Source organism: Danio rerio, chromosome 14 (assembly GCF_049306965.1).
Source record: "Danio rerio strain Tuebingen ecotype United States chromosome 14, GRCz12tu, whole genome shotgun sequence".
Classification (NCBI taxonomy): domain Eukaryota; kingdom Metazoa; phylum Chordata; class Actinopteri; order Cypriniformes; family Danionidae; genus Danio; species Danio rerio.
The window spans coordinates 5,911,933-5,923,881 of NC_133189.1; the positions used below are offsets into that span (position 1 = coordinate 5,911,933).

An 11,949-nucleotide genomic window follows, 5' to 3' on the forward strand; every position below is an offset into this window, starting at 1 on the left:
ATGTCCCCGTATCATGTTTATATAGTAGTTAGTACAGCTGTTTGGGTGAGGGAGAGAGAGAAAAAGAGTGAGCAATGCTAGCAGAAACGAGTGTGTTAAAGTTCAGTGCAGATAAAACATCTGAGGTGTTTTCTGAGAAATACACATTTAATATCAGTCACCGACTCAGCTTTTATTTCTATTCACCTGCTATGACATCTGAGCGTCAAGGATTGAAAATGAATCAGTTAATTGTTTCTTACATTATACAATTGGTATGGATTAAGGTATTTTAGCAAGAACAAAATAAGAGAAAGCAATGCAAAATAAATTAGTTTGCTACGCATTTGTAAAGTATTATTATTTTAGCTTGTTTAATATATCATATTCACCTAGCTTTTGCAACGCTGCAGCTATTTTGATTGAATTGTTTGTAATTGATCAATCTAATTGTGTTACAAACGTAAAATTAAAATAAAATGGTAACAATTTATATCTTGCTACGTATAATATCAGTATAATTTTCGATTACAGAAAAGCGGTAGCAATGTTATAATCTCGTTAGTAGTTATTTGCAAATTCCAAGATTTTATTCATATTTGAGTAATCCATTTAATATTTAACGCGTAAATAGTTCTGTAAGAGAAATAATTTTACACAACTAGATTTTTTAATATTGTTAAATATTGTTCTATTGTGAAAACAATATAAATATATATCAGTTCTGTTTTATGTTGTTCCATTTGTTGCATTGATAAAACGAGTCAATCCCTTGCACAGTAGCTTTATCCCATAAATGTTTGGAGTAGCCCGATCACTGCCACCTCCATCTGCGTATCTGCTGAGGGAAGTGACGCAGACACGGGCTGGGCGAAAATAAAACTCGTGCTCCCCCTAAAGCCTTGATGATTGATGATGTCAGGTGTTCTGTTTCTAATTAACGTTTAAATTAGGCCAAAGAAAAGCTTTCGAATTAGCGCTGCTCCGCTTGAGACCGTCAGGATCCTCTCCGAGCGGTTTGGAGAAGAGAGATGGCGGGGATTATCTTTAGAACTAATAATGCTCGCGCATTTGAGAGAAATGTAACACCATGTTCAGCTTCGGTTTCTCTACCCGCCCTCTGTGGGGTAATGCGAATGTGCTATTGTTGGCGCTGAAGGGCATCATTCTCCCTATCAGAAATCCTATCTATCCACATTACATTAATAGCCGTGTATCATTTAATAGGTTTAGCAGCTTTGCTCTGACCTGGCATTCCGGGGTGACCAATTCGTTAAGGACATTTGAAGCCGACTGGACTGATAAGAGTAATTATTTTTGCTCACCCTTTATAGGTTGTATTAGTTAATGTTAGTTAATGCATTTACTAACATGAACAAACAATGAACAACACATTTGTTGCAGTATTTATTGTTAGTTAACTAACGGTTCATTAACTATTGTTAACAAACACGAATTTGGATGTATTAGTAATTAATAGTGTTTTAGTAATAAATGCTGTACAAGCGTTGTTCATTATTAGTTCATGTTAGTAAATACATTAACTAATGAAACCTAATTGTAAAGTGTGACTTTATTTGTATTATTATTATTATTATTATTATTATTATTATTATTATTATTATTATTATTATTATTATTATTAACGCACATTTTAAACAAATGATAACAAATAATAGGCTGTGTTAAACCTATTTGATTTTATTTACAAAAATGTCAATTGTTGTTTTTTTATTGCATTTTAAATCTAATTAAATTTCTATGATAATATTTATAAAAAGCATGACCTTATTGAAATTTCAAATAGGTGTATTTCTTGTGTGCTCTGTAAAATTGTAAAAAGAAAAAATGTGCATTTCTGAAACAGATGTGACACGCGTAAACTCATTAGTATGTCTTTTGCAGTCTGGTTAGTTACATTTGTTCAATGCATTGGTGCTCATTTGCCATAAAATATTCTATTGAGTTTGGCCCTGTGTCGCCCACGTCGACCGCTTTGGACCCGCACTAATAGAATGTCGTGCTGTTTTTACTGCTCGTGAGCTGTTTGGCTCGTTTCAGTCCCTGTACGGATGTCACCATATGGTGCTCTTGGCACGGACAATGCGATATTTCAACCTGGCCATACATCGCAAATGACTCGTGTAAGAGAGACATCTATCACCCTAATCGATTATTGAAACCCTGTTAAATATTGTCAGATGTCAACGTCGCCGCTTGCTTTATTACCCAGTGTTTTATATTTATAGGGGGACCACCAAAATGTTCACCAGGCCTTAGCAAAGGTTTAAGCGAAGACATTTCAATTGTGTTTATTTTATAGGCCTGTTTACAATTTAGCAACTCAGTCATTAAGTGCCAAACCATTTCATTCATTTTACAAGTGATACAAATTTACCGTTTAAAACAATTAGGAGCACATCAAAAATAGATTATAAAGGCCTATAAAGGAAAAAAAAATGTTAATGTTTAAAAGCAAGGTGAATCGGACAAAGAAAACATATCGTAGCCTATTATGGATGCACCAAGAAATCACGACCTGTTGTGTAAGAATAAAAAAATAGATATGCTTTTGTTAAATATATTCTTCTGGTACATCAGCCGTTGCTTTCATATATCCGGTGCTTTCTAAAGAAAAAAACACGATGTATTCTTACCTGCATATTCTTGCGAGTCCCACGAGCATCATTTGAGATTCTCTCCGACGCGCATTGTGTCAGAACAGCAGTGCTGGAAGTAGGCTATATGCTGCTTTTTCTTCTTTACCCACGAGCATTTTTACAAATTCGTAGAATGGAACTGTCCAGTATATATATATATATATATATATATATATATATATATATATATATATATATATATATATATATATATATATATATATATATATATATAATTATTGATAAGTTCTTCAAGCGGTCTCTAAAATCATATGAAAAGGAAAAATTCCTGTCAAAAATATATAACGATAATAATCTTTTAAAAAAATGTATGCCCTTGCATAAAAAAGTCATTTAAGTATTGAAGAGGTTACTTCAAAAACCAACACATTTTGTTAGCATCAACATTGAAATGTATGGTGAAATTAGTGTAAAAAGGAATATACAAATTTGTGTATTTATATTGTGTAATATTATTGTTGTCCAATAACTGATGCGGCTTTCTCAGTAAAATAATTTGTATTGTGCTGAAAGCCTGGCGTTATGATGACAGCAGATACACAAGGTGTGAGACAATTACGCTGTCAAAACAGCCTCCAAAAGTGCAATAATCACACCCTGCAATATTAATTAGCAAGTTGTTGCCATTAGGGCAACTCTTGAATATATTATTACTGAAATATTGCATTTTTGAATGTCATCAATGTGGATTTTTATAGACATTTCTATAATGTTTCTGTACATTTTTCATCAATCATATTATTATTATTATTATTATCATCATTGTTGTTGTTTTGAAATTGAGTTGTTGTTTTAAAATGAAATTGTATTAATTAACGTACTGCTTTACTCAAGGCTGTGTTGGTGTTAATGAGCACACACTCTCCCTTTTCAGGGTGGTATACGGGTGGAGCACGTGGTTTTCCCTAAGTGGGAGTGGGATGCATCAACAGATGCATAAACATCCCGAGCCATCTCCCCTCTCTTTAAACTTCAGGGGGAAACTCCTCCTATTCTCGGTCCAATTCATTATTATGGTCTGGCCCTTTAAGACGACGGAGCAGCGGGTCAGCAAGTAGTGTAGTGTTTCTCTAATTGAACTTCACAAAAGCAATCAACAAGAACTCGTTAGCGGTTGCTTGCTGTTTTGAGGCTCCTTGAGACACTAAGGCTACACACGGTGAAGATCTTCATGGAGCAGCTCAGAGAACACCGCGTATGAGGACTAAAGTTCGGGTGCCTTCCTGCATGTGACGCCTGAAGCATGGTGCTTTTGGAGAGCCTCTTCAGAGTGAGGAACAACAACGATTTTTTGTAAAGAAAGGAACAGACAAGGCTTTTGTATGTATAAACAAGTTTGAGCGAGCTAGGTGACTTCTATTCGAAATAGTTTCTTGGGACTGAGATGACCTCCAGCTCTAAAGACATGAAAGCAGGATCCGTTTTGCAGTCCAGCGGCGAGGAGAGGCGGCGGGGTCCCTTGGACCAACTCCCACCTCCGGCCAACTCCAACAAGCCTCTCACCCCGTTCAGCATTGAGGATATCTTAAACAAGCCCTCCGTTAAGAAGTCCGTCGGTAGTTTGTGCCCTCCGCGGGTGCTGGAGAAAGTAACCGGCTCGAGCGCATCTCGGAACGGGATCAGCGCCCCGTCCTCGCCGTTGTGCGCGCTGGAGGAGCTGGCGAGCAAAACATTTAAGGGTTTGGAAGTCAGCGTTATACAAGCAGCAGAAGGTAAAAAGTTCATAATTATTAACGAATTATCGCACTTGTTTTCAATGCACATATGGATTTTTAGTGACGCTTTTGGAAAATGCGAGCCATCATTTTATAAATGCATGTTTTACACGACATCGATTAAACAAAATAGCCTTTTACGAACACATACAAATGTATGTGTACTATTTCTTACTTGTTAGTCAAAAGGAGCATATTTATTTCGCTTTTAGGTAAAAAAGAAGATAACCTTAGCTTATTTATTAAATTCTTTGTCATAGCCTACATATTTTTAAACCGAATTTCAATAGCGGTTCGTAGAGTGTGATTGTCACTATTTCAGGAATTTCACCCACCGCCCTGAAAATCAAAACTTCTTAGATTCTCAAGCAAATATCCCCTCTTAAAACAAGCAATCATTTTCTCGAATTGCTATTTTTAATTCATTTTTTTTTTATGAAATGTTTTGCCTTATCCGTTAATGTCAGTAGCTAAATTACCCTTTTCTACAGAACGAAGTTATTTTTATTTTCATATATATGATATATGATATATATGATATATGATATATATGATAAAAATCGACGTGCGTTTACGAGGATGTTAAAGTGATGGAAATCATTCATGTTTGCTTGACATATTTACTGAAAACAGTTCTAGATCATGACGTTCGTGTTGACATTGCAGAACTGTCTGTCTCTGTGGGTCAAACTAGCAGTTAAGGTCGTCGGTAATACGATTGAGGCCAGTCCTGTGGCGTGATAGGCTGCTTGATTAACACATCAAATATTTCAAATTTACTTGGCAATCAATAGTTCAGATGTTTTGGAAAGTTTCTCCCCTTCTTTCAAGAACAGCTGTTATGCAGCTGGAATGAACAACTGCGGCCTATCACATAACACAACAGTGTGTACACTCAAAAATAAAAGTTCTAATTTGAACCAAACAGGATTTTGCAGCTTGATTATGCAAAAAAAATCTTTAAAAATTATATGTACAGTTTGCTTTGTTGGTGTAAAATTTATAGAAACAAAACACTAATATAAAGAAGTTATTAAGGACTTTTTAGTCTCCAGAGAACCACATAGCAACTCAAGAAACATGTACATCCAAAAATAGGACCACCAAGGAACTTTGAGTAACCTTCATAGAAATTGTAGTCCAAATAAGCAAAAATAGGAAATCCAGTCAAGCTTTTTTACTTAATATAAATCTGTATATTGCTTGAGAATGACTTACCAACTTATATGAAATTGTATAGATCTCTCTCTCTCACACACACACTGCCTGCATGCATTATTTCTGTCATGTGTTCCTGGAAATCAACTCTCCTTTCTTTCCATTTTAAGGTCGTGAACACATCAACGCCTTTGGCCAAAGACAGGCATCCAAAAAACGACGGAAGTCCCGCACAGCCTTCACCAACCACCAAATCTACGAGCTGGAAAAGAGGTTTTTGTACCAGAAATACCTCTCACCGGCTGACAGAGACCAGATAGCACAGCAGCTGGGGCTGACCAATGCGCAGGTCATCACCTGGTTCCAGAACCGACGGGCCAAGCTCAAGAGAGATCTGGAGGAGATGAAGGCGGACGTAGAGTCTCTCAAGAAAATCCCACCACAGGCATTGCAGAAACTGGTGTCCATGGAGGACATGGAAGACGCTCACGGTGGCTCGGGGCCCATTTCTCCCAGTCTTTCCCCAAGAGCCTTTCCACAGTCCCCATCCTCGTCCAGAGGCCAAACCACAGACGAGTTCTCAGAGGAGGACGAGGAAATCGAGGTGGACGATTAAACGCAGGCCCTTGTTTTCAGAGAAGGGCATTTTTCACGACTTTTTGCACGGAAGAACTTGAAATGCAAGGAACGTTTTCTGTCTCCCTTATTTTTAATTTATTGAAAGGACCTCTACATTCTGACGTCCAGATGGAAGACACGGTTTTAAGGAATACGCTTTCATAAGAAACACTTAGAGATAAATGGTACAGTATCAAGACTGCAAAAAGTGTATGTACATTTTAAGCTTTATTTCTCCATTTCTTTTCTCAAAGGAAACCTGTGCAATTGTTTACACCATTTATGACACACATTTATGAACGCTGTAGAAATTCTTAAGCCAAAAGTGATTTTCAATTCAGTTTTCAGCTGAGTAGAATTATATATTTATAAATAATTTCAGAACACAAGATGTCCTCAGAAACCTTTTTTTTCAGTCTTGGTTCTGCACTGTAATTTCCCAAAGTTTGACATTATGTATCCCAGTTCCTGACACAATTCCTACAGGCATTATTTACAAATTATTAAAAAAAAAGATGTATGTCCAAAACAATGCAAGGGCAAGGTTGTGTATATATATAACAAGTTATGATGCATCTAACTCGTTAAATTTATTGTAACATTCTATTTAATCCTCATTTATGTAAATAAAGGGTATATGTAATTTCACAATGTTTCTTTACCTTGAGTCAGTATTTAATCATGCACTGTATATGCTGAGCCGAATTATAAAGTAATATTTCTCCCATGAACACACTTTTCTTTTCCATGATTATGCCACAATTTTAAAATGTCTCTCTGCTTTTACTAAATTTGTAGTTTCTTTGATTAAATTAACAATAGTTTAGCAGCACCTAAAAATTTAAGGCAGCAATTAAATTGAAATTTACCCTTTCATAAGCATTTATACAGTATAATTAAGCACAAGTGCCTTGCATAAAATACTTTATGCAAATTGTTTTATGGCACACTCTCGCGGAGTTAAACAGCTGAAAGAGGCAGAGCACTTTTACACATCGCTTCATTGTGTGCGTTAGGAGTGTTTGTGTGTGTGTTAAGTGCTTGAAGCTTAATTAGGACAACTGAACAAGGTTTCCCCCTCTCACATTGTCACGAGGACAACATAAAGCTTGCGCCATATGGTTTATGAATCTTCTCTAACACAAACTAGTCAACGTGATTGATTAGGTTAACCCGCCTTTGAGCGCGCATTAACAGTTTCGCTCGGTCGAGCCCAAATAATACCCCACATCTGTGCCCGTGTGTTCAAAAAACGCCCATGAATAGCGAATTATTTGCATGCGGTTCCTAATGAATAAATCTCAAAAGGAACCCGATGGAAATGGGGAGGTTTGTTGCTTCTTGACTCTGCCGGATTTATTTCGGCCCATTTGTGTCTGTTGTGAGCAGATCGAGGCAGCGGTTTTGGGCAGCGAGAAGATGGAGGTACAATTGGCCTAATCGCTCGGAATAGTTGGGGTTGAAAAGTCAAGTAGATTTTTATGAGCGCATTGTGCAAAGAGCCGCAGTTCTCAGAGCTGTCTAGGCAGACGCACATTCTCCTGCTGTTTTCTGTCCAGATTGAAGTCTGAACAATAGATCCAAATGCTTTGGGTTCCTACTGAGAATCGAAATGTTTGGAATTCGAAGGTATATGAATATTAATGTGCTCGACTGAAAGCCACGACTTCACAGCGTGAGGCTAGCCTATTAGACAGATAATATTTGCATTTGAAGTGTAATTTCCGAAAAAATACAAAGATAATTTTTGATTAAAGCAGGTAAAATTACTCGATTTGTAAGGCTCAGTGATTTTAACTGTCTTAATGTCTCAAATTTCAAAAACTAAATTTTCGATTTTAAAGGTAAATTAAATATTATGTTGTTGATCTAAATCATTTAAAACAGGTCTTGAAATCTGTCCCAAGTAAAGCTACTCAATTAGGTCCACACCCAATACTAATCGTCCATCTTAAAACATTTTTTTAATATTTGTTTTCATTGCAAAGAGATAAACAACAGCAGTTAGACATTGTTGCAGCGAATTTTCCTTAAATTGCCTAAGCAGAGAAAGAAAACTAATGCAGCACATCCCTACACGAGCTTCCATTAATACAAAAACTATATTTATTAGTAATCCATTAGAAAAGAATACTTAGTGTTTAGCCCTAAGTCTATTTAAATTATAATGGTCTAAAAAGGGTCTTTAAAAAGTCTTAAATTTTACCTGAAGAAACTTGCAGAAACCCTGATGGCTATTTACATGGATAGACAAATTGTTTTTTTTATCAAATATTACATTAAACTCCATTCTGGATGTAACAGGGACTAATCCACAACTACTGGGTTATTTTTTTATTAAATTAATTGGACCAAATTTAACCCATAATTTTCTTAATTTGGGTTTAAATACCCAGCATTTTACATGAAATATCTAATTAATAACCCAGGGTTTTTTTTAAGGAAATTGAGAATAATTTAAATTATTATTCTCAATTTTCTTAAAATGTTGGATTATTTCATATAATATTAAGTATACTGTTGGAATAATAAAAAAAGGTTTATCCATATTTGACCCATATTTTCGTTTAAAATATCCTATAGAGTTTTGTTATTATTAATATTTTTAAGTGTTCCTTTTATTTTTTTAAATTTACATGGCAGCTATGAAAAAAATAATATCAGAAATCAAACGAAATAACGCTTATTTAGTCTGTTTGATTAAATATAGGCTATTAAACTCCATATCATCTTGGACTAAGTAGTTTTACAGAAAAAAATCTAAGCTTGCCCTTTATTTATGTATTTATTTATTTTTTAACGATTAAACAGATATTTTATCTATTTTAGCGATATCATATTTTAAAACAGGCCTTTTATTTTAATCTTAATATGGATTAAACTAATATATTTTATATTGGCCTATAATTATAGGCTACATTAATTGCCTATATATCTGTTTTATTTAAAATATTTAAGTATTAATTTAATTTATAGTTAAGTTTTTAAGATTACTGAAACATTTATTGCAAACAAAGAAGAGCAAAGTCGTGCTCTAAAGCACGTACCTCATAGGGGATTTAACGCATAATATGGCCTATGAAATAGGCCCGTAGCCAGTGGGGTTCGGGTGGTTCGTAAGACCACAAATTCTCGACCCTCAATGACAAGGTCCAGAATGTGTCCCATACATGGACCATTTGTCCTATTTTGACTGCTACACCATCATAAATTTAGAAAATAACCCATTTAGAAAGGCTTTAAGGCCAAGCTGAATCATCTGTTGACTGTCACATCATGTGACTTCAGCTAATCAGTTTTGGCCAATGCAAACTATTATTTTTCATGAGTCCAACATCCAGCTGTGCAAAAAAACATACAATCGGGTGTAAGTGAAGTCATCTTTCACTACTGTATTCTTTTTAAATAGAGAAAACATTTTAAGTAAATTTTATTCTAAATCTTGGAGCTTATTCTTAAAACAAAAAAAAAATATTAATGAAATATGTGAAGCACTAAAAGCAGACCATATTAAAATATATTAATATAAATATTAATATAAAACATATTAATTTAAATACTAATTTGTCTATTGTTGTCATCCAAAAATTTTCGATCAAATGTACTTTTTTTCATAAGACAGGCAAGACAAATCATAAAGCTCTTTTTTTGTTATTATTATTGTTTTATTTTTTAAATTATTTAAATAGGCAAATTCTGACTGAGGAAAGATGATGGTCAGTTTTTTAATTTGCATAATAAATGACAGTAGGCTAAAATTTTTAATCTAAAACTTTAACAGATTCCTATTTTTTTATGTAATAAATTTGTATTTTAAAAATAAGTATTCATTTTTATTTATTCTAAATCAATAGGAAATATGTTGGTACATTAAAAAGTGATTATGATGACCATCCCACAAGCTAATCCAGCTAAAAAATAGTGCTTAAAATGTCACCAAAATGCAGAATGTAAATCCCACAAATAAACAGTAAATGAGGCGAATAGCTGCAAAAAGATCCACAGTTGAGAAAAAAGAACCAACCCTACCGGGCTCGCTATGGGCCTGCTACTGCAGTAGCATAATAAAATAAAACTACACTAATAAACACAAACAAAAAAAATCATATTTGATATGTCTGATTATTTTGAAGCCATGCTGTAAACTACTTTTAAAAGGATGGGGCTGGTCTTAAGAGCAAAAATCAGTGTAGCCATTTAGTCTCAAAGTAACTAACTAACAAAGCGGATACATTCTATTAAAGTGTATCTATTCTTGAAATCGTCCATTTTCAGAACATTGTCCTCACTGACCGACAGAACATCTGAAAATCTGTTGATGTTTGAGTGACAGATTTTTGTTTTCCTGTTTGCGAGAACTGAAGCGCCTAATTACAGTCGTTAGCCTACATAAGAGTTACTATCCCCTCTTGTGACGCTTGAATTTTTGGGGTTGACACAAGTATGTTTTTTCCCTAGTACCGCGGCTAGTACTTGACATTTTGGCTGAGGTTTACATTACATCTAAAGAGCACTTCACCCGAGTTGAAAATGCCTCGAAATGATGTTAACAGTCAATGTGAGGTGACTGACGGCGAGCAGCAGTGTTAGTAAAGCTCTCCTGAAGACCAACACCGCGCCCTAGCGGCTCACTTCGAAATACATCTGTTTAGGTTGTCACTTTATTTTACGGTGTCTTTGTTAACTTTGTAGATTTAAGTAAGGAGTATGTCTACTTACTAAATGGTTTGGAGTAGGATGAGGGTTATGTTTGTACGTATTTAGGCATAACTGTTATTAAGATTTTAAATGCATCGTGTAACAAGGACACTTTTTACGCAATTTTGGTCCCATTTTATTATGCACTTACACTGATATTAATTGTTGGTACAATGCATCTATTTTGTATACATACATTATTGCAAAATACCCGTCTGCACTTAAAAAAATACTTTTGCTGCTTGTTATACTTATTTAGAATAAGTTGAAACAACAATTCTTAAGTGTTTTTTTTTTTGGGACAACTTAATTGTTTTATGTTGAAGCCACTTAAATTTGTAAACACGGTTAAGTTAACTTCATCGATTTGTCTTGAGTGAAGCCCAGTATTTTTTACAATGTCTAATTACACCAGTAACTAATTTCTGTAATTAATTACAGCCTTTAAACCAACCCATTATTCTTAAATTGTTTTTGGGACAACCTAATTGTTTATTCATTCATTCATTTTCTTGTCGGCTTAGTTCTTTTATTAATTCAGGGTCACCACAGCGGAATGAACCGCCAACTTATCCAGCACATTTTTACGCAGCGGATGCCCTTCCAGCCCAAACCAACTCTGGGGAGCCTAATTGTTTATGTCGAATCCAATTAAATCTGGGAAAACATTTACCTTAATAAATTTAACAACATAAAGGAATTGTGTAAAACCCGGTACTTTATACATAATTTCTGTAATTATTTACAGCCTTTAAACCAAGCCATAACAATAAACCTTTTATAAGCGCATTTAATGTGTTTAATCGCATTTATTTTGTTAATGTTTTATTTTAAGGTGTCCTTGTTACAGTAAAACGAATCATTTAATTACTAAGTAATATTAATTAATTGTACTTAACATGTACTTAATGTGGTTCAGGTCAGGGCAAAGGTTAGTTGTACTTAACATGTACTTAATATGGTTAAGGTCAGGACAAGGGTTACATATAATTTTGCGTAATTACTATAGTAGCTACAGTTGAAGTCAGAATTTTTAACCCCCCGGAATTACTAGACCCCTTGTTTATTTTTTACTCAATTTCTGTTTAACAGAGAGATTT

The 11,949-nt window shown here is 34.6% G+C and overlaps 1 protein-coding gene across 1 annotated transcript; it reads left to right on the plus strand.

The window, feature by feature from the left end:
• Nucleotides 1-3,735: 3,735 nt before the first annotated feature.
• lbx2 (ladybird homeobox 2) lies at nt 3,736-6,804 on the plus strand. The gene is made up of 2 exons (NM_001007134.1): nt 3,736-4,372; nt 5,704-6,804. The coding sequence occupies exons 1-2, from the start codon at nt 4,045-4,047 to the stop codon at nt 6,147-6,149; spliced, it is 774 nt and encodes a 257-aa protein (NP_001007135.1). The 5' UTR covers nt 3,736-4,044; the 3' UTR covers nt 6,150-6,804.
• The last annotated feature ends 5,145 nt before the right edge of the window (nt 6,805-11,949 follow it).

What these genes read in the sequence shown, in the direction of transcription:
- lbx2 (NM_001007134.1), top strand. Translation starts at nt 4,045, where the DNA reads ATGACCTCCAGCTCTAAAGACATGAAAGCAGGATCCGTTTTGCAGTCC. An exon ending in CGTTATACAAGCAGCAGAAG is followed by an intron (nt 4,373 to 5,703) that starts GTAAAAAGTTCA and finishes TTCCATTTTAAG; the next exon opens with GTCGTGAACACATCAACGCC.